The 22568-nt window shown below is 30.9% G+C and overlaps 3 protein-coding genes across 10 annotated transcripts; all 3 read right to left on the bottom strand.

Annotated features, from left to right (window-relative positions):
- Window positions 1-274: 274 nt before the first annotated feature.
- Window positions 275-2901, bottom strand: LOC121229004 (50S ribosomal protein L13). The gene is made up of 5 exons (XM_041112088.1): window positions 2557-2901; window positions 1818-1889; window positions 1347-1513; window positions 940-1051; window positions 275-750 (listed from the first exon to the last, which is right to left on the bottom strand). The coding sequence occupies exons 1-5, from the start codon at window positions 2599-2601 to the stop codon at window positions 532-534; spliced, it is 615 nt and encodes a 204-aa protein (XP_040968022.1). The 5' UTR covers window positions 2602-2901; the 3' UTR covers window positions 275-531.
- Window positions 2674-10251, bottom strand: LOC107944846 (sister chromatid cohesion 1 protein 2). 5 transcript variants are annotated; one of them, XM_041112084.1, is made up of 13 exons: window positions 9944-10251; window positions 8940-9204; window positions 8820-8857; window positions 8695-8741; window positions 8051-8100; window positions 6755-7917; window positions 6300-6411; window positions 5353-5486; window positions 4796-5277; window positions 4420-4456; window positions 4282-4306; window positions 4038-4167; window positions 2674-3802 (listed from the first exon to the last, which is right to left on the bottom strand). In XM_041112084.1, exons 1-13 carry the CDS (start codon window positions 10065-10067, stop codon window positions 3683-3685), a joined length of 2727 nt encoding a protein of 908 aa, XP_040968018.1. In that variant the 5' UTR covers window positions 10068-10251; the 3' UTR covers window positions 2674-3682. The 5 variants fall into 5 exon arrangements, with proteins under 5 accessions (XP_040968018.1, XP_040968019.1, XP_040968016.1 ...); XM_041112085.1 differs by having other exon boundaries at window positions 4282-4303; XM_041112082.1 differs by having other exon boundaries at window positions 6755-7920; window positions 9944-10242.
- Window positions 10252-12660: 2409 nt separating this feature from the next.
- Window positions 12661-15818, bottom strand: LOC121229003 (probable choline kinase 1). Of its 4 annotated transcripts, XM_041112079.1 has the most exons (9): window positions 15597-15818; window positions 15354-15418; window positions 14763-15147; window positions 14548-14669; window positions 14260-14455; window positions 13370-13487; window positions 13221-13268; window positions 13049-13149; window positions 12661-12959 (listed from the first exon to the last, which is right to left on the bottom strand). In XM_041112079.1, the coding sequence occupies exons 3-9, from the start codon at window positions 15111-15113 to the stop codon at window positions 12855-12857; spliced, it is 1041 nt and encodes a 346-aa protein (XP_040968013.1). In that variant the 5' UTR covers window positions 15114-15147; window positions 15354-15418; window positions 15597-15818; the 3' UTR covers window positions 12661-12854. The 4 variants fall into 4 exon arrangements, with proteins under 4 accessions (XP_040968013.1, XP_040968012.1, XP_040968014.1 ...); XM_041112078.1 differs by lacking the exon at window positions 15354-15418; XM_041112080.1 differs by lacking the exons at window positions 12661-12959; window positions 13049-13149; window positions 13221-13268; window positions 13370-13487; window positions 15354-15418 and adding an exon at window positions 13873-13953.
- Window positions 15819-22568: the final 6750 nt, after the last annotated feature.

Below are 22568 nucleotides of genomic sequence, written 5' to 3'. Positions count from 1 at the left end.
GTTGTGAAAATGAAGAAAGTAGGCACCGGAGTTCCTCCCGTTTGGAGCTCAACTTCTGAATCGTCAGGATTTAATGTGGCTACCGGATATAGGGGGTCTTAAACCTAAAAAAAGACATAGGATATAATTGATAGCTCAAAGACCATGGAATTTTTCAACCAAAAAACTATGAAAACAACAAGTTCCTACATCACACAATGCCAGTGGAGTGGATATCAAATCAAATAGAAACTGAAGTGTGATATTGTCTTCAAATTATAGGCTAGGCGAATAGTAGTACTAAACGAAGAAATAGTTTAATTTATGTTTAAAGGAGTTCAGACTTTGGGGAACCAGAGGGATGCAGCCAATAAATGCAGGCAAAGGCCACGTCTTTTGCTGCACCTAACTATTAGTACCTCAAAAAGCAAAACAGTAAATGCTATGTTTGAGCTATAAAGAAACTTTGCTAAACTTTAAGACACTATTATTCTAATTAAAGTGATCTACACCCGCACTTGCGGTTCTTCCATACTGAACACAAATCACTTTTCATGCTGCCACTTCTGTTTTGGCCTCCCTCTTTCTGCCTTTTCTTTGGCTACCACCTTGTTCTTGCTCCTCAGCCTTCTTTTGAGCTCGAATCAAAGCTCTTCTTATACGAGGCCTCATTTCTCGCACTTTTCGGGGAGGCATCATGTATGGTTCAAGGGGCCTATCACGAAAGGGGTGTTCACTATCAGCAAATATCCTCAATTTTCGATCTCTATCCTGCATTCATAAGATGCAATAATCTATAAGAAAACAGAAATCTGAACTATACTGAGCCACAAAAAAATAATACTAAAAGAAGGCGGGCTAACAGAAGTAAATGAGAATTTGAATATCACAAAGCAAATAACAGAACATGATGTTTACAGATAAGGACAGGTCATAGTTTAATCAGGTCTAAGTACTTACATCACGCAGTTTGTTTCTAGGAAGCATACGCAGAACAGCTTTACGTATGACTTCTGTAGGATCCTTTGCCATCTGGTCCTTTAAACTTCTTTCTTTGAGGTGACCGACATAGCTGAAGGATAAATATGATTCATAAATAGAAGGAAATGTAGTAGAACATCACTAACTGATGCATCCAATCTCAAGAACCATATAGAGACTAATAAAGGAGGAGGATCTCAGAGAACCACATTAAGAATGTCAAATTTTCCTGTTTTATTTACAGAAACTCAAAAAGTAAGTATGTTTTGATATTTGTAATTCATAATACCATCTTAAACTCAAAAACATCATTAATTTCCATGTAGTCACACTACGCAATCAACTTCAATTCATTAAAAGAAACAGCAGAAAACAGTAATACTTGCCCTGTATGCCAGTAATAAACCTTGTCTGTAAGTTTTCTCCCTGTAACACATACATCCTTGGCATTGATCACAATGCACATATCCCCATCATCACGATTTGGAGCGTAAGTAGGCTTGTCCTTTCCTTGAATAACAGTAGAAATTTGAGATGCTAATCTTCCGAGAACCTGTTAAAATAAAGTATGCAACTTCATTCTAGTTGCTTTCAACCTCGGCAGGATAAACATGTTAAAATAAATGGTTCAACATACTATTAAATGGGTTTGCATTGAGAAACCACAATGAGTAAAACCATAAAATCACGCATGTTTTAATCATTATCACTTCTCAAAGAGAGGTACAGGGATGGAGGGTTCCGAGCCCCCACATCTCTGGCTTCCAGAAAATAAGTTTCACAAATTTAAGTCCTCCTCTTTACAATACCAAAAGGATTAATTATCTTTGAAAGAACTCAGAAAAGGATAAAGATACCTGGCCTTTAGCATCGAAAACTCTCCATCTCAGACCTTCCAGATTAATTCGCCTCAGACCAGCAAGTGCTTTCTGCACGAGTTAAAAGCAAAAATTAGAAAAATAAAATAAAAAAGAAGCCAGTGTTTATCATTGAGCAGTATTTACAATTTACATTGCACTACAATCAGAAATCCTTATCTAGAATAATTTCTAGTTCAGAAATTTCTAAGGTCCCTGACACATTTTTTATGGCATAAATTTTAGAACTACTGGATTAGACTAAATCACGCTCCATAAATGAAGGTTAAAAGCTGAAGAACCTGAAATACGAAATTGCCCAGGATTACAAACCACTCATTCATCTAGAACTTTTTGGATAGTTGACAATTTAACTCAATGGGATCACAGCAAAATCACATAAAATCCATAGAAAATGTTTTTTCATGTTTTCTCTTCGCAGCATATTCACTCAACTAAGTACACTCTATTTCAGTTGAAAACGTTACAGCAAAGTTTCTCTCTTCCAACTATCACCTCCCTACACCGCTTGTATGTAAACAATCAAAATGAAGTCGGAACTTCTGCAAACTACGCATCATATTGCCAAAATAAGTGATAATTAAGTCGGTAAATAGTACTAACAGTTAGCGTGCATTGCCATGTAAGGTGATTTTTGCAACAAAAGTTGAGCTAAATTATGGATTATTTGATTAAAAATGAAAGATTAAGCAATATAATGATGAAGATAAAAACTAGCCTTTAAGTTCCCATTGAAAGTGGTTGCTGCTGCTTGGGCTGCCATTTTTCCGTAATTTTCAGCCACAATAAAAAGATAATAATCGAAGAAGATCAAGAGGGGAATTTTAGTTGAAAAAAAAAAGGAAAAAATTCTTTAAACCCTGATCTAGGGTTTGAGATGACAAAGACGAGAGAGGGAGCAGAGTTGTTGGATATGCACTCAATCATTAAATTGGGCTAATGGGCTTGACTTGGACTATCATTATATACAGTGACCCAAATTTAAATATGACAAAAATTTATTATTTATGATGAAATCCACAAATAAAAAATCAAGAATTGATTTTTTTTTACAGAATACACTACCACACAAACAAACTTATGGATCGATTCACACCAGTTAATGAGCCGGTTGCTTGAGTTCGGCAAACCTACGAATCCAACCTAGATAAACTCACACCAATTAATGAATTTACTGCTTGAATTCAAACAAATATTCTCACTTGAAACTTTTCTTACCAGTTTATTGAATCATCCTGTTACTTGAAAAGAGTTAAAATAAAATTACAAAATATTGAAAATGAATCAATAAAGCAAAACCTTTTTCACTCTACCTATAATTTATATAATGAGCAACTTTTTTTTTTTTGCAAAATCAGATTTACACATAATTTAATAAACCCACTCATAACGTGGTGAAAAAAAAAACAAAATTATATAATAAATGCATTTATAGAGAAACTGTAAAACACAAATGTTAAAATTTACAAACTTAAGCTCAAATTTCACTATATATGTTTATTTTTATTTTTCCGAATTACAAAAAACACTTTTAAAGTAATATAATTTATTCTGTAAAATAAATGCATTTTCACCTTTACTCGAGACCCAAGCTGAATAAAAAATTTAATATTAGCAGAGATAATTTTCTCAGTAAACTAGGACCAAGTCCAAAATTTTCTAACAGCTTTGCGGCTGAAGGGGAATGGCACAGTAATTCGGGGTTAAGTCTATACAATAATTAAAAAGGGCTGTTAAAGAAAACAAAGATCCTAACAAAATAAGTAACAAAGTAGTTGCATCCTATATTTTCCAATTCACATATCAGCTAAAATAACTACAACACACATTTACAGAGTGAATCCTCATTTAACATGCCTTCCCAAGCAAAAAACCATTTCCTCCCACTTTGGACCTTTCACAACAACAATGTCACTAAAAGCCTCTTCTTGCTGCACATCCACAAGCCCTGTACTTTTCAACACCTGCAAATTTTGCACCAACAAATCTAACCTACTTAGCTTTCAGTTTGAACATTTCCATCACTCACATACTTGGGTGCCAAATATGAATATACTTTAAGCAAAGCAACATACGCAAGCTTAAGCATTCCTTTAATGGCAAGTTAACCAGTCAAGTCAGTGCAACCAGACTGAACAAATGAGTAAAAATGACCATTGCTAGAGAATTTGATTTTCGTTATTGGACATTACAACGTACCAGTATCTCATAAAAGAGTCTCACACTCGCTTTCTTTGTTTTTCCTTCCAGAAGCTGTGATAAGTTCACCTTTTCCTCCTTTTTTTCCCTTTGATCTAGAAAACTCATCTGCAATCTCTCTGCCACCATTCTGTGCATCAAAGATTCAACTTTGTAATAAGGAACGTTTTGCAACAAATTGTACAGGGTTCGCACTAACTGCTCAAGTTGCACAAGAACATTGCAAAGGCCGTATATATCTTACCTGGTTCTTGAAGACCATCCATCTGCTAGTCATGAAAAAGTTCGGGTAAGAATACCGCATGTGAACAAAAAATATTCAATCTACAATGAAGCCAAAGAAATCAAAGTTTAATTTAAGAACATTATGAATAGCTCTTACCCTGTCCCTGGTTATCATCTTCATTTGAATGCATGTCCTGCCCAAAATCTTAACGAAGTAAATAACCAATAGAGGATGTTCCAAATAGGGAAGACAACAAACAACAAAATGTAATGTGATTGATACAATTATATGGAGCACCCCAAATATGGTTTGTGTTCCAAAGTCCAACCTTATCGTGCATTAGATGATTTAAGATCTACTTTGAGAGATGTTACGCGTTAAACATAACAGAATAAGTTGATGCAATGCATGATTAACGGTTAAGTGTAAACCAATGCCTGTGTGCATCAATATAATTGCCCAGTCAGATGGTTATTCTAAATCCATATCACAGTAAGGCAGCTACTTGTAATCATAAATTCACCCTGCTCACCAGATTGAGATCAAGGTCTTCATTTTTGTTCAGGGAAGACTCCTCTACAATTTCATTCAGAGAAGGCTCTTTCTTCATGCTTTGAGTAGGATCCACATTCTCTGGTCCTACATCTAAGTTATAAAATTTCAGGTCCTTGGGGCTCCCAAAATGCCTCAATGATTTAGAGTACAGAACAGGTGTTTGTGGAGCAATTTCTGTCTGTTCTCCAACAACAAGGGAAGTTGACTGCCGAATAGGTGTTTGTGGAGCAATTCCGGCCTGCTCTGAGGATCCATCAAATAGAGGAGATTTTGAGAGGTTCAACATAACTGGAGGATCCCTCATTTCAACAGTTGCTGGAGTAAGTTCTGCTTGCTCAAAAGATCCATCAACTGCAGGAGGTTCAGAAGTGTCCATCTGTTCCGGAGGTTTTATGATATTAACAGATTTGAGAATTCGCAATCTCTTTCCAGAGTAGATAGATTTAAGCTCCGACGTGCCTGTCAAGAGGATGATTAACAAAGAAGCATAACTAGAGAAATAACATGTAGAAATATATCTGATAGAGCAATTACAGGGAACCGAAGGCTCTAAGAAACCCTGGGGAAGGCTGGAAATCCAAGTCCTCCTTGCACCCAGAGCAGTATGACCATCCTTTCTCCCCTTAGAGACCAAATCACTTGCATCTTTTATCCATTGCCGCATTATGCTGCAAAAAATTGAACATGAAATCAAATGATAGAAGCTGTGTGGTTTATTATTTCTATCCCTTAACTTTTTAACCAATAACCAATGTCCAAATTACAAAGTGATACTGTATAACCCATAGAAAGGTGACACAGCTATTAAATCAATTGAAAAAAGACGGCACAAATTGGGACGTTGAAATACAAATATATATGTATAGTGTGTGTATTCTACACAATAGCAGAATCAACTACCAGACCAAGGCATGAAAAAGTATGCTAAGATTTACCATAAAATTCCTTTTTGTCTTGCTCATACTGCAGCAGTAAGATGTGCAACTCATACGAAGAAACATCATCATGTTACAATATCCAGGGCTTAGAGATCAAATTGGGACGTGAAAATACAAATATATATGTATAGTGTGTGTATTCTACACAATAGCAGAATCAACTACCAGACCAAGGCGTGAAAAAGTATGCTAAGATTTACCATAAAATTCCCTTTTGTCTTGCTCATACTGCAGCAGTAAGATGTGCAACTCATACGAAGAAACATCATCATGTTACAATATCCAGGGCTTAGAGATCAAACCAAACATCACCCAATTTTAATAATCGGCACCATTCATCACAACACATGTTATTTCTAATTACATCATAAATTCCAATCCATACTACTCCAGAATGCAACAAATACATACAGCTATCATATGCAACAATGATGCTTGGCACAATATATGATGTTACCCCACAATGTCTAGCCTATAAAGTAGATTAACAACATAAAACTACTTGAACTGACTACATAGAGTTTTGAGGTAACCATAGCTTACTCATTAGGGAAAACTATCACTTCATCAAACAAACATTTTCTCTTCCGAGAAAACCGAGCACGTTCCCTTTTAGCAGGAGTTGGGATAAGCATAAAATGAGGGGTAGTAGCTCCTGCGTTAAAGGAAAGAAATTGTATATTAGACAAATGTTTTAACACAATTTATGACCCAAAAGGAAGTTTCAACTTGGGGCCAAGTATTGTAAAGGGAACATTATATTTTTTTATGATGTTCCCTTATATATGACGGTTAGACCTCCATACAACATCCTTTGGATATGTGTTAGACATGGGGTAGATCATTGAAAATGAAGAGTAAGAGTTTGAACAACAAAGAAAAAAATTGTAATATTCAAAAAAACAGGAATCGCATTAACTGTCCACCTCATCAAACACAAGAAAGGTTATATTCTTAAGGGGGCCTAGAAAAGATACCATCTTAATATTTCCTTGTACCTGAAGCATCTCGCAACATGGACAGAGGATTTGTGTCCAATGTAACAGACAAAGGATGGTCTTTAGCAGCGACCTGACATTTTCCATCCTTGGAAGTTCTCATTGCTGGAAACTTCCCATTCTCTGCATCAGTTTGATTCTCTTCAGCAAGTGGTCTAACAAGTGTGGAAGGTTCCTGAAGGTCCACGTCAGAGAAACCTTCAGCCTGGAGCTTCTTCACACTGGCTCCCGAGTTGCAACCTTCCTCCATAAAATGGTGTACTTCATTTTCTGGTTGCACCCTATCCGAACCCTTCTTCTTCTCTCTGCTAGTTTGTTCTTCACCAAAAGATTTCATGAAAGCTGGAGATTTCTCCTCAACCTCAACAATAAGATTCAAACATTCTTCTTGACAGAATTCATCATTATGATTCTCCCTGCTTGCTTCTCTTCCTATACGGTTTTCTGAGCTTGCAATGCCTGGAACCTCCTTACTTGCTTTCATGCTCACATGATCTTCCTCCAATACCTGGTACACTTCATTTTCTGATTGTGGCAGAAGCAAACCCATCTTTTCTCTATTAACTAGATCTTCAACAAGTGATTCAACAGGGATTAGAGGTTCCTCCTCAGCCTCAGGATGCAGGTTCATCCCTTCTTCTGAAGAGAACCTATCATTGCTTTTCTCTCTGCTTGATGAGCCAGCAAGGTCCGGAACCCATGCACTTGCTTCCAGGACACATGCATGATCTTCCTCCATAGCCTGGTTCAATTCTTTTTCTGATTCTAATAGATCTGGACCCTCAATCATTTCACTAGTAGTTTGATCTTTAGCAAATGGATTAAGTTTAAAAGGACCAGAGGAGTCCTCCGCAGCCTCAAAACGAAGGCTCAAACATTCTTCTGACAATAATCTATCATTGATTTTCTCTCTATTTGCTTCTTGCACTGTACAGTTCTCCAGACCAGACATGTCAGGAACCTCCAAATGCTCTCTCTCATTTTTATCAAAAACTTTAACAATGTTAAGAGGTTCTTCCTCCACCCTACAAACCATTTTAAGATGTGAAACCTCCTCGTGAATGGAGGTATCACACCGAAGCTTTTCCATGCTTGCTTCTGATTCACATACATCATGCAATGCTCTTGCTTCTGTCTCGAAGGTCATCAGGTGGCATGAAAGACTGCTGAAAAAATAATATGATTAGAAAAAGTTTTTAACAACTTTGAGGCTTTTAGCTTCTTTCAGAAAGACATGATAGAACATATCTAAACATATAGAACTGAGAACCTAACAACTGAAATCGTTATGCATACTGTTCAGGTGGAATGTAATCTATCAAGAAAGCATCATCCAATGCCGCAATCTGCACAGAATGGAAGAGTCAAGTTGAGCAAATCAGGTGTTTATGCCGCAATCTATCAAAAATCAACATTGAAATATTAGCAGGAAAGCCACTGTTAATAATCTAACAATTTGTAAGAACCATTCGAGTATTTATGTTGCGTGTATAGGTCACATATGTTCCATAATAACAATCTTTCATAGTGAAAGCTTACCCCTTACAGCCTAAAAGCAGAAAAGAATGACATGAAAACCAATAAATCCGACTTTTCATCTATGCTCGGTATATTGCAATTACTACTATAAGCCCCTTCAGGCTTCAATGCAACAATAGCTGAGTGAACTTCTATCTTGCCACTAGGCCAAGAGGTTGTTGGCAACTGAATGAACTTTTAACAAAGTAATAGAAAAGCAATGAACTTTTAGTGAAAATAGAAAGGATTCAACATAAACAATTCCAAGTAGTTGAGATCATCTAACAAATTGGACTCGAGTCTTCTAAAAAAAATTGAAAGCAAACCACAAGCATGAACAGTATGAAAGATTTATATAAACCTGTTAAGCTCAATAGACTTCGATCAAATTACGATGAATGCAATATGATCAAATTACTTACCCTATCTAGGGAATATTGCATTGTTCCAGCATTTGTCCAAGCTACATCTGTTTCATCAAAGTTTAGTTAACAAACAAAGAGCAAACAAAACGAGGTAGAAAACTATTTCAAAGCAAAACCAATACCTTTCAGAGTTATTTCTTCACGAGGCACCTCATTATCTCTGGAAGAAGAACTACAATCTTGAGCACAAATAAAAGAAACAGAAATGACATGAAGCTTGTAATTAAACTAGATTACTTTACCTACTAGTATCTTCAAGTACCTCCAGATCAAATGCATCCAACTCAAAGCACACAGGTCTAGTAATCGAGAAAGAAGCCGATCGGAGGGCCTCCTTCTTTGCTCTATTTTTTTCTCTAACCACAAATTCATTTATCTTAATCAGCAACTCTTGGCAATCATCAAAAAGATATTCAACCTTTTTGGAGTATATTCTGACAACACCAAGGAGGAGGTAGGCTAATACTCTATATGCCAGAATCTCAAGCTGGTTTTGCAAAATATCATCTGCAACACCATAAAAACATGAACACAACAATATTCCATTCATAAGTTTTTGTCTCAACAAAGATGAGAACAAAGGCCTTATTTGGCTTATTCTTGTATGCACCAAAAGAAATAAAATCCTGATAGAATGTCTAACCGAAAAAAAGAAATTCAATTAAATTGCTAAAACATGCATAATAGAAGATAGGAATCCAGAAAATTGAAATGCCTAAATTACCTGACTTCTACTAAGCACAAGATAGTTTGATATCCTTTTAACTTGAATCACAATTCCTTTAACTAATAAATAGATTTTAATTGTTTTTTTTTTTAAATAGCATAGGATTGAGAATGTGAAATCAAGCACCCAGAAACAAGGTCACAGTGATAATTACTTTCAAATTTAAAAAAGAAAAACCCTTTGCGGCAATTTATCATACAATTCCCATTAACCACCTAATATTTAACTTACCTTTATACATTTCTCATCTCATGTAAACAACACAAAAAAACCAACCAAAAAGAAGACAACAACAATAATCTTTTATTCACTTCATATGTAACCAAAAAAATGAAAAGACTGAAACAAGCAAACAAACAAATAAATGAGACTGGAAAAACAACTCTGTTAAAGTCTCAGCTTTCTCTTTTCTTTTTTTACATGCCAAGGAAAAAGGTTACATTTTTCACTCAAAAGAAGCAAAGATAAAAGCAAATGAGTAATGGGCATTTGAAAAGGAAAAGAAAAAAAGAGACTAACCAACAGAAGAGGAGATATTAGTCCCAGATATTTGAGATTTCTTGAGTTTCTTGAAGAAATAAGCAGCTACCCATATGGCACCTAATGGCCCTTTCTTTGAGACTAGGCACTTTGAAATAAACATTGTTTTATTTCATTCACTTTCTATCTCTTCTTGTCTGCACTATTTTGGGTTTTGATTTACATAAGCATAGCACTTGGAAGTTAGACAACTCATTGTCCAGCAGAAGAGGAGAACAAAGCGAAGGCTATTTAAGAAGAAAACGGTCGGGTTGTGTACCTTGCAAGCCTCTTAATTATAACCCTCTTTTTCTATTTATCGGTTATTTTTAATGAGTTTTATAGAGGTAAAATAACATAGTTCTTTTCTGGGTCTTGTGTTTTTAATTTTATTTTCAATATCTTGGGGTTTTCATTCTTCAGTTTTTAAAATTATTTTTTAGGACTCAAACCTTTTTTTTTTAAATCAATTAAACCCTTTTAATTTTTTTTACTAAATTGAGCCTTGAATTAACAAATAAATCTTTTTACTAATGTTGATCTTTAGTATTTAACAAAAACGTTGACATAATCTTTAATAGACATCACTACCATTATCTATTGTCAACATAATTATCATATCATCACTGATTAAAGACAATAACATAATCATAAATAAAATAATTAACTCAAAAATTTCAATTATATGTATTAATCACTAATATATCATTAGTTTTACTACATCCTTATCAAAACATGTTTCTATTATTAAATTGTTTTCAAATTAAATAATTTAATCCACAAGTTAATCCACAGGTTAATTTTTTCATGATTTTAAGATGATTTAATAAATAATGTAGATTTAAAAATTAAAAAAATAAAATTAATTAAACTGTTAAAATCACCTTTTTTATAAGTTAGAGAGGACAAATAAATGTTTATGCTATAGAACAAAACAGTACAATAACAAAAAAGAGAAAGAATTTGAAATTCAATTTAGAAAACTAACCCACTGTACAAAGAGGAACAGCTTGCTTTGCTAAGCACGAATATGAAACTTATATATAAAATTTTGAACTAAATAAAAAGTAAGTTATATCAAACGTAAAATCATATGTAACCAAATCATAGTATTAAATATTAGTATTTAATTATAATACTAAATACCAATAAAAATTAAAAATTTGATATATTGAAAAAATAAAATTAGAAAAATAACATGTGCTTAGTTTAAGTTTTAATATTATTTACTAAAAATAATGTGTTTAATGTAAATATATTTTTCATATTATGAAAACTAAAAGAGTTATAATAAAAAACAAGAAAGGATAGTGGAGAAAAATGAAAAGATAATTCAACTTTCATTTATACATGTAATTTGGTGTCAATCAATATAGGTTATAAAAATATAAATAGAGGAATTAACAAACTCTATAAATTCTTTACGAGTTATAAGAGAATAAATTCTTTGAGGTTTTGGGTGTTACGTATACATCCATTTATTAATAGATTTATAACAATTCAATAATATTAAATATTGAATATTTTTATTTTTGCCCTTATTTTTTATGGTAAATTATAACATTAATTATTAAATCATGGGTAAGTTTTCATTTTGGTTATTTAATTAAAAAAATGTTACAATTTGATTATTGAACTATTTGAAAGTTTTCATTTAAATCAACGGGCTATTGAAATCAATGTTATATGGCTTTCTTTTTTCGCACTGTCTTCACCAATTGAAAGCTTTCTTTCCCTTTCTCTTCTACAATTCAGATTTTTTTTTCATGAAACAACTTTGAACATCACGAATCTAAACCAATCATCTGGAACAACTTCTATTTTAAACTATTGTGTTTTTCTCGAAGTGTTATTATTTAAAATAAGTTCTCCCAAGAGAAGCATCACCACATAACAAATTTTGTGCGGAACAACCTTAACATTTGGAATAGCCAAAATAACTTTTACTCAAGAACAACTCTCATTAAGAATAACTCTTGCAATGCGTAAGTGTTTTTCCTCCTTTCAAAAACTTAAGTGAATTCTTTCTCACTATTCATCATCACTAACAAAACTTTTCACCATCCTTTCTTAATTATTAATGCAATTGTAGCTGAAAAACAATTTCATTGATATTAATTATCTAACATTGTAACTCATATTTTCTAAAATCTATAAATAAGAGTCATGAATCAACTTTTGGCACTCTAGCATTTTGACTTTCAAGGTTCACTCTAAAATTTCTCAGACTTTTTACTCTAAAATTTCTCAGACTTTTTTTTCTCTTTTAACCTTATCATCATCGGTCATATTTCCCATTTTTCACCTTAACGACCACCACTTGTCGATGCACTCAATGTTACTGAATTTACTCTGAAACTTTCTTTCCACCTTCTTTCAAAACATCTTATTTATCACGTCTCCTTTTTATTTATAAAAAGTATTAAAATTTTATATTTTGCCTTTTTAAAATTTCTCTATTGTTTTACTGTTTCATTATGTGGTTATCAACCATTAAAGGTACATCTAATACAAGAATATAATAAAATCAATAATTGCAGATTAATTAGCAAAGATTAATCTTATATGGCAGGCAACCTTATAGATTTTTGAAGTACCTCTTGATACTTTATCTATGACTCTTTAATAGGACAAGGTTTCTAGCGTCTCTTAATAATTGATTTGATGTAATTTTGTTTTAGTTTTCACCAAAAAAAGAAAAAAAAAATACAAGAACATAGAAGAATTTGAATCATTAAATAGACATTACTTCAAAAGTGATTATACACTCATGGAAGAAGTAACCTTACAACAGTTATTTACATATTCTTTTTCACCAACCCCTTCAACAGGCTAGGTTTATTCTAAGTAATACTGTGTAAACCTATAGCTGTTCCTTGTTAACCCTGCGGCAATCCATGCTTAGGCTGCCTTAAAGAGCGAGGGACTCAAGCGCAAGGGTTTTCTTAAACCAGTACTGCTGAAACCTCTGCCTTGCATACTCCAGATAGTTAAAGTCTATCTTGTTTACATGACCCTGCATGTACACCCCACCCCTGAATTAGTCCACACAGCCCAGACAAAGCTAACCGATATGAAATGAAAGATAGTGCTGAAAACAGTTACCGAGATTATTCCCCATAAGCCCCAAAACAGATGATTAGCAAGAGTGTATTTCTCTGCATCAACAAGTAGCTGCTCCACTTCAGCATCACTGGGTTCATTACCTGCATTCAAGTATGTTAAAACCAATTACATGTAAATGGTGGCAAATATACACACAGATTGACATGATTACCTGAAGATGCTACATATGCACGGATGAATCTTCGTCGCTCATCCGTATCTGTTGTCAAAATACGGAAGAGAGGTACAATTAGACCCGAAAATGCCAGATAGTTTTTGATGTCAACGCACAGTTACTTCTAAATTAAATCAGGTACTCACCAGGGTATATGCTAAAGTCCAAAATATGGGGTGTCTCAGAATGATAATTTGCTGCCATCTCACAAAAGTGATTTGCAAGATCATAAGCAATAGGGTTGTAACTTGCATACTCGTAGTCCTGAAAAAGAAGGGGAACAAATAACTCCTTATAACTATGCATAGTCGGAATATGGAAGTGGAAGAAATATATATGCTAAAATGCTGTGAAATATGGGTCAACAAAGAACATGTCCTAAGCAAAGCAAGTAAAAGGAGAGACCCAGAAAGTTCAACAGTACTATAAAAAAAGCAGACGAATTTCAGGAAACATGGAAAGGTCAACAAATAATAATTTTCCTACTGCATGCACAGTTAAGGGGTTATTTAGATATTGAACCATATTGCCCATAAAATATTAGAATTTTTTAAATCATTATGTAACAGATAGTCTTATTTAAGAGATAAATAGGAACCTCACAAAAGAGGCTGACCAAAGTCCCTTGGCTTCTCATCTTTTGCTTTTCTTTTTGTTTCATATGCTCAGTGGACTTGAAGCTTCACCCCACATACAGACCCCTCATCTGCAATTTCAGTTTACAAAAAATCTAGAAAATAAACAAGGTCTTAAGACGCATATTATTAACAGGGCATTTGAATACTATTTTTTAAAAACATGTATAAACAACTCAATTGACTATTTCCAACTTGGCCAACCATTAGCATACAGATGAAACAGCATTACCATTAAATCAAGCAGAAATGTTGCAATAAAATGCATAGATATGAACATGGTGGCTATATATATTCAATTAATATGCAAATTTAGCAGCCTACCCTTTTACAACGCTAACGGGGAAGTGCTGTATAGAAGATTGTATTAGCAAATGATAAAAACCGAATCAGAAACTTACGATTAAGGTAATTACTCTTGTTTCTTCATCCATCATTATGTTACCGTATTGCAAATCATTGTGACAAAACCCGATTTCTTGATAGCCCTGTGATAACTCTTTCTCTAGGATGCTGATTTCGTCTCCGAGAATATCCAAGCCGAACTCTTTTGCGGCTTCTGGGGAACAGAATTTCTTTGACAGACTAAGCCATGTCCTGGTAAGGAACAAAAAGGGTTTTACATCTTTCAACTCAAGAGTACAAAAGCAGTGAACCATACATATGCATATTGATATTAGTAATAGTACCTCAATCGCTTCCAGAGAAGTACATCCTTGGGACCAGGCATGTCAAGATTGTGGAACTCTCTTAATTTGGCTGCTACAAGGGAAGATATTTCAGGGTCACGGAGGTCGGCCGCAGAGAGTGTCTGATAAGATTAGACATCATAGAGACCATTAAGTAAAACAACAGTTGCAAAAGTGAGACATGATAAAGACAAAAAGACAAAGATTTGACATACCCTGGCATGAATGAACTCCTCAATCCTTCCATCTGGAAAGCGACCGAGAAGCCTAGGTCCTTGCCCATGCTTGGACATGCACTCAAAGGTCCTAATCTCATCATCCCTATTGAAAAACACCTCCACACCTTCACCATAAACCCGGACCAACACTTTCTGATGAAGATCGCCATGTTTTGTCGGCCAGTTTATCTGGAAAACCTCGTTGGTCAGAGCTCCTTTCAACGGAACCACGTGAAATTCTTCCATATCTTTTATCATATCTCCCCACTCGGATGCCACTGCTTTCAGAACTTTCTTCAGTTCCTCTGGGGCACAGCTTGGAATGAACCCGTTCTTCTTTATGGCCATTTGTGTGTGTATCAATAGATAGAATTCAAGAGACCTGTAATCCAAATTACACAATTATGAACTGAAAGAGAGCTTTATAAATGCAAACAATTATATTCATGGAAAAGAAAACAGAATTTTATCCAGAAAGATCAAAACAAAACTCGGCAGAAATAGTAAATATAAGCTATAAGGATCCAAGCTAAGATTATACTTTAATCAATTTCAAATCTTTATCAAGAGGAGTTCTTGCAAATTAACCTTAGAGAATCAAAGAATCCATTTGAGTAAAGCCTTCAAAGTTCTGATATAACAAACAATTCCACCTTCAACCAATACAGAATTCCCACAAAATATTTCAAATCTTTAAGCATATTCATAAAAAAAGGGAAATTTATGTGAATGATCCCCGTGCATGCAATAGAACTTAATAAAAAAAAACATCAAGAAAACAAGCAAACGACATGGAATTTACAAGAAAGAAACAAAAAGAAGAAAACCCACCAAAGAGACTGATAAAATCCAAGAAAGTTGCAAACGGACACTCCAAAACTTTTCTTTTTCCTTAATGTGAGGTCTAAAAGTCTTGGAAGAAAACAATGCTTGATGAAAACTGGGGGTTGATTGTATGCTTTTATTTATAGAGGCGAAAACCATAAAGTCGTTTACTTTTTTCACTTTTTTGTGCTGTGATGCTGAAAATAATCATAATAATAACAATAACCTCTCCCGCGGAATCTCTATAGGGAGGAGCAACTTCTAAACGCGCTGTCTATCACACCTGGAAATGCGTGAAATTTACACGGACCAGTAACCGAAAGACACGTGGACAGACCGGCTGGAGTTTGCTTAGTCTGGTCTTCTCCCTGTTAATTTCGTGTGTTTGAAAAATTGGTATCAATTACGAGTGTTGCGGCGGTTGGTTTTGTCCATTTGCTTCTTAATTGGAATTTGGTCGGTTCAAATCTCCCAAGTCTTCCAACCTATCAAAATCTGTATTTCATTTGGATAAGTTTTCCCTGAAAAAAAAAAATGAGTTGTTGACTGCAAAGTCAAATGGCTTTTTCATTCAAAAAGACCTCGAGAAATATGTATATAATCGTTGCAAATACTGAAGTCGTTATTTCTAAACAAATAATAATCTTTCACATCTAAACGCTTTTTATTATAAATAATTAAACATAAATATTAATTATATAAATAATCATTTTATTTTCTCCACATTCATTAACATATATCATAATCTTTTTTTTTGGGTAATTCATTTAAGGTGAAATACATACAATTCCAAAATCGAGTTAAATATCTAAATATGTTATGTTTTACCTTATATAAATGTTTTAGGTAATACATAGAATTATTGGGCAAAGAGTGGGTTCGAAAAATGTCAAGATTTTGATAAAAATATAGGCTTGAAAAATGAGTCAAGTCTACGATAAGATTTTTTTTTATTTAGGTCTGACCTAACATGAATTAGCAACAAGACAAAAAAAAGGTACTATTTTCTAATTGTTTTCTCATTATTTTGTTACTATTTTACTATTATGTTATTACTATTTTTGTTGTTATTGTTTGGATATTATATAATTATTATTTTATTATTAATTTTATTACTATTTTAGAGGTATTTGCTTGTTAAGTTACACATATTTTAATGTTATTTAAGTATAAATATTTTTTAAATTTTTTTATTTATTAAAAATATTTATTTTAATATTTTTAGTATTTTTGTTGTATTATATTTTAAAAAATTATATAAAAATTAATTCGGCCAAGTCCAATCATGCCCATGTTTTAATATTTTTATTCAAGCCAAGTTTGGACAAAATGTTATGCCCATTTTAGAGCCAGGCCAAGCCCAAACCTGACAAACAAGCCAACTTTTTTTACAAGGCCTCACTTATAGATAGGTCTAGTAATATATATACAATAATCTATTTATTTACATTTAATAAGTGAAATCCAATTTCACTTATCAAGTAAAATTTGATATAAATATTGAATTGATTTGAAGTTTTACATGTATAATAAATATGAATATAATTATCTTGTTTAATTCAATAATCAATTTGTTAAAGTATTAATATTTATAAAAATGTGACAGTTTAATTTATTTAAAATTAATTTTTTTAATATTCAAATGAGTTTATCATTTATGATTATTTTTTTGTCTAAATTTATTTTTTGTTGAGTAAATAATTCCCAATTAATTACAATTAATTAATATTTAAATACATATTTTGTAACTATTAGATTTAATGAAATTTAAAATTTAAAAGAAATCACACATTGATAATCTTGAACATTTATAGTAATAAAAAAACAGTTGTTGACATAATTCCTAGAGATTTTCAGTGTTCACAACTTCACATTCATTCTGTGTTGAAGACGTGCGTGCAATATTAGAGAGGACATCGTCAGCATTAGCTACCTAAGCAAGAAAACCAGCAGCGTCAAAATTGTCGGCACTGCAACCATATTTGTCATATTATTTAGGGTTAATAACTATTTAATACTTAACCTTAGCTTTAATATTCAGTTGGATACTTAATTTTTTATTTTTTTTTGTTTTAATTTAGTATCTAAATTTGGATGTAATGCTCAATTTAGTATCTAAATGAAATAATTCAATGAACTTTTGATACATATATTTTAGTTTAAAAAAATACGTGTACGTAATTGAGACAAAAAAAATTTAAGTATCAAATTAAATATTTAAATGAGATAAAGAAAATTTTAAGTATCAAATTTAAAAAAAATTAAAATATGAAAATCAACATTAAAATCCAACTCGAACACCAAATTAAGAGAAAATTTTAAATAATAGAGATTGTAAGACTTTTCAAAAATATTTATAAAAAGGTGCCACAAATCTCATTATTTACCCCCCACTTGATGAATAATTAAATTAGTTTGAGGAGCCAACAACCATCCCACTCTAAAACAGTAGGATTTTGATTTGGAATTGTTGACCTCTTCACTTTTCCCTTCTTTTTCTTAATTTAAGAATATATTCATTTTTACGTTTTGGTCATGGCTCCTCCTTACCGGCAAATATATGCTTTTCATTTTCCTTCTTTTTCCCCTATTATTTTTTCTTGTTGGAACCCTATTAAATTGATAAATAATATTATAAATATCTGTTGTTACTTAAGACCGAACCTAACGAATGGAACATTTTCTTTTCCTTTTTCTTTTTCTATAATAAGAATATTCACCGCTAATAATAATAATTTTTTATTCTAATTATTTTTTAAAGTAATAAGTGACCGATTACAATATATATTTTATTTTCAGAAGTAAGAATTAAACTCTAGATCACATAATTAAAAAATAAAGTAAGTAACTATCATGTCGTATCTCATGCTTAACGGTTTATCTTAATTTTATAAAATTTATTCATATTCAATATGACAACAAATTCTTAAAATATCCATATTTATATTTTAATAAAAAGTTTTTAAAGTTGGAGGGTATTTGGTGTTGTTTTTAAACTAATGATTGATATTTTGTGCACATAGAGGTACCTAATGCAATGATACAAACATATCCCTTCATATCTCAGTAGTAGTTTATACTATTTTTTCTTGTATAACTTTTCAATGCCTAAAAATTTTCTCACGTTTGTTTAAAATTGTATCAAAGAATTTCTCTCTCTCTTTTTCAAATAAAAATAACATTATGAGTTTGAATTGTAAATGTTAATATTCAAACTCTAAATTTAATCAAATATATTTTTAAAACTAATTATATGAAAAAAAACTATAAAACAATATTATTTTTTTGTTGAGAGAAAAACAATAGTATTTATAATTCTTCTCATATGGTTTACAAATTTATCATGTCATATGGGAATTTTATGAAATTAAGCCCTAAGCACATTAAATATAAAAAAAATACAAATAAAAAGTATTGATGAACGATGTTAAATGAAGGAGAAACACAAAGAATGGAATATGGGCAATGGGTCATAATCATAAACCAAAAAATATTAGTCGTATTATATATCTATATACTTATTATATATAGTTTATTTAATATTAATTTAATTTAAAATAACTATTTAAATACTTTTTTAATAAAAGAATGAATAAAATAATAATGATATATTCGTCTTTTATTATTTTTATATAAAATATTAAAAAAATGTGTAAATATTAAATTGAAGCCCAAAAGGACTTATTTAGCATCACGAGGTCAAGGAAGATTAGTATTGTAATGAGGAAGTTGAGTCAACTTAAAGACGTCTTAATCACAATCCATGACTGCATCTGCATCCATTGCTTTTCTGTGGAAAGTTGTAATTTCCACCCCCACAATATTTCGGTATTTTCTTTCATCTTTGAGTATGAATATAGTGGAACCTTTTGGCAATTATATGCTCTATTTGCGGCTTACAATATATTCAAAGTAGATTTGTTCAAAGATTTATTTGTCTTCATCTTTTTCAGGCTCCTTTTTTCTTGTTTGGTCCACTTGAACCTTCTCTTCTACCACACTTACATATTGCTCCAAATAAAAAATAGGACTAATTTGAATAAAGATATAAAGTTTAAAGAATAAATTTGAGATTAAATTATTATTTGGAGTCAGCGACGAATTCAAAGGGACAAGCAAGACCTTCCCCCAAATGAAAAAATTGTTATGCAAAGCTCCTTAAGATAGTTTTAAATTATAAATTAATACATGATCAAATTTTACTTTGACCCTTAAAAATGAAATTTTTTTATTAAATCTCTTAAAAAATAGTGAAATCATAAATTAATACATAATAAAATTATATTTTGACCTCTCAAAAATTTATAATTTAATTCTATCTTCCTAAAAAAAATTTTGGATTTGCCCCTGTTTGGGGTCTGAACTTGACAAATATTATTATGTTGGGGTTTGAACTTTTTTTAGTCCAATGTAAGCCCTGAACTTGACAATTATCTCTAAATTGAGGCTTAAACTAAGCAGGGCTTGAATTTTTTTTTGTCTAAGTTAGTCATTGAGCTTAACAATTGTTCCCATATATAGGCTTAAATTTAGGGTTTTAAAAGAAATATCATGAACTAACTTGGAAAAAAATTCAAGCACTAATGTGAAAATAATTATCAAGTTCAGGACCTAACTTGAACAAAAAAAAAAGTACAGGCCCCAAATGTTAGAATAATTGTCAAGTCTAGGGCCTAATTTAGACAAAAAAAAGCATAAACCCTAATGTGAGAACAATTGTCAAATTTAAAGTCTAACTTAAACAACAATAAAAAACACACACACACACAAACTCTAATATAAAAATAATTATCGAATTCTATCTAAGAAATATTTAACCCACTAAATTTATTATTATACTTTGTAAATTAAAAACTAGAATGAGTATTCAATGACACAATTTAATAAAAGAAATATTTTACTTTTTTTAATCTACAAAGAATCATTTAATCAAATTTCAAATAATAAAAAAACAAAAATATAAGTTGAGTATAATATAAAAACCTATAGGCTTAAGGGTGTAAAAAGTCTTCAAACTTAAAAAAAAAAGAGTTAAGTCCCTCTTCTTTTTTTTAAATTCAATTGAGTACTTGAACTTCTAAAATGCATAAAAAAGGCCCTTAAACTTCTTCAAAAAAAGTAATTAAGCCCCTACTTTTTTTCACTCAATTGAGTACTTGAACTTTAAAAATACATCAAAAAGACCCTCAAATTTTTTCAAAAAAGCAATTAAGCCCCTACTCTTATTAAAAATTAGAAAAAATTATAATAAATAATAAATTTTAGAAAAATTATTAAATTTTAATAAAAATATAAAAAATTAAATTTTATTAAAAATTAGAAATTTTTTATAAAAATCATGAAAAATTTATAAAATTATAAAATTTTATAAAAATCATAAAAAAATTAACGACCCCTAGTTTTTTTCAATTAAAGTCATCACGTGTTGCAACACAGCGTGACATGTGGTGAAAAATGATAAAAAAATCAATAAAAGTTATAGAAAAATTATAAAATGCTTATTTTAGTACGATAATTTTTATAAAAAAAATTTACAAAATTTATATTTCTTTACATTTTGTATAATTTTCTTACGACATTATAGAATTTTATATTTTTTATATTTCTATATATTTTATAATTTTTTACTATTTTTATAAAAATTTACAATTTTTTATATAATTTTTATGATTTTTATATTTTTTTCCTAAATTTTAATATTTTCTTTGTTTATTAAAATTTAATAATATTTATAGCTTTTATTGATTTTAATTTTTTATAATTTTTAATAAATGCATGAGTTTAAGTTTTTTTTGAAAAAGTTTGAGGATCTTTTTGATACTTTTTGAAAGTTCAAGTACTCAATTGAGTGCAAAAAAAGTAGGGGCTTAATTTTTATTTTTTTTAAAGATTTGAAGGTCTTTTTGATACATTTTGAAAATTCAAGTACCCAAATGAATGCAAAAAAAAAATAGAAGCTTAATTACTTTTTTTTTTAAATTTGAGAACTTCTTACCCCTTAAACTAAACTTATATAATGCTTTTATCTCAAAAATGGAATGAAAAAATGCAATATACTCTTTGAAACTTGATACAAATAATTATAACGCTCTTATGTAGACCTCTTATACGTGTCTTTTGTTAGACAATAAAATTTAATTAAAATTAAAACTTATTCTCAATTAAAAAATATAATAATAAATTTACATTTTAAAGTTTAATTTTTTTTATCAAATTGGTCTTTGTTTTTCTTTAGTTAAATTTGACCTTATTTAAAAAAATTAATTTAATCATTAATATTTAAAAAAAATTCATATTAATTTTTTCTAATAAAAATATTGACTAAAATGTTAAAATTTTAAACATGACAATCCACGTAATAATGTAGTTTATGCTCAAACTTTTTATTTTTATTTTTTGAATTCTGATTTTTTTTATATTTTGAATAATATATACTTTATCTTTCATAATATGAATAATATATTTACATTAAACGTATTACGTTTTAGTAAATAATATTAATACTTAACCACCTATTAACTCCAGCACTTAATTCAATAATTAATTTTTTAATATTTATTTTTCAATTATCAAATTATTTAATTTTTATTTTTCAATTATCTAAATTATTTAATTTTTATTGGTATTACATATGATTATACGTATGATATATCTTAATTTTTTTCAGTTACTTTTTATTTAATTCGAGTTTTATAATTAAGTTGTACTCATCTTTGTAGAATGGGCTAGTTTTTTAAATTGAGTTTGAAATTATTTTTCCTTTTGTTGTTGAACTGGTTTTCTTTATGGTATAATGATTTATTTGGCCTTTCAATTTTATAAAAATATATATTTTAGCTCCTCAATTAATTTTTCATATTTTTTAGTTTTAAACAATTTGCGTTGTTTGTGAAATCATTCCAAAATAATGAAAAAGTTAACGAGTGTTAACTTTGCTGACGTGGCTATTTTGCTGATGTGACTTACACTTGGATGCCA

This window comes from Gossypium hirsutum, chromosome A05, assembly GCF_007990345.1.
Source record: "Gossypium hirsutum isolate 1008001.06 chromosome A05, Gossypium_hirsutum_v2.1, whole genome shotgun sequence".
NCBI lineage: Eukaryota > Viridiplantae > Streptophyta > Magnoliopsida > Malvales > Malvaceae > Gossypium > Gossypium hirsutum.
The sequence above is the reverse complement of the archived record's forward strand: the minus strand, read 5'-3'. Positions and strand labels throughout refer to the sequence as shown.

Bases quoted from the DNA above. Each gene is read 5' to 3' on its own strand.
- LOC121229004 (XM_041112088.1), bottom strand. From the start codon at position 2,601: ATGGCAGCCCAAGCAGCAGCAACCACTTTCAATGGGAACTTAAAG. The intron at 1,890-2,556 runs GCTAGTTTTTAT...TAACTCGTGCAG, and splicing joins CTTTCAATGGGAACTTAAAG to AAAGCACTTGCTGGTCTGAG. The intron at 1,514-1,817 runs GTATCTTTATCC...TTATTTTAACAG, and splicing joins TTTTCGATGCTAAAGGCCAG to GTTCTCGGAAGATTAGCATC.
- LOC107944846 (XM_041112082.1), bottom strand. From the start codon at position 10,067: ATGTTTATTTCAAAGTGCCTAGTCTCAAAGAAAGGGCCATTAGGTGCC. The intron at 8,101-8,694 runs GTAAGTAATTTG...CATTCTGTGCAG, and splicing joins TGCAATATTCCCTAGATAGG to ATTGCGGCATTGGATGATGC. The intron at 5,487-6,299 runs GTAAGCTATGGT...AATTTTTTGCAG, and splicing joins GTGATAGTTTTCCCTAATGA to CATAATGCGGCAATGGATAA.
- LOC121229003 (XM_041112079.1), bottom strand. From the start codon at position 15,113: ATGGCCATAAAGAAGAACGGGTTCATTCCAAGCTGTGCCCCAGAGGAA. The intron at 13,488-14,259 runs GTAAGTTTCTGA...CTTCTTTTTCAG, and splicing joins CAAGAGTAATTACCTTAATC to GACTACGAGTATGCAAGTTA. The intron at 13,150-13,220 runs GTAATCATGTCA...ACTTGAATGCAG, and splicing joins TGCATATGTAGCATCTTCAG to GTAATGAACCCAGTGATGCT.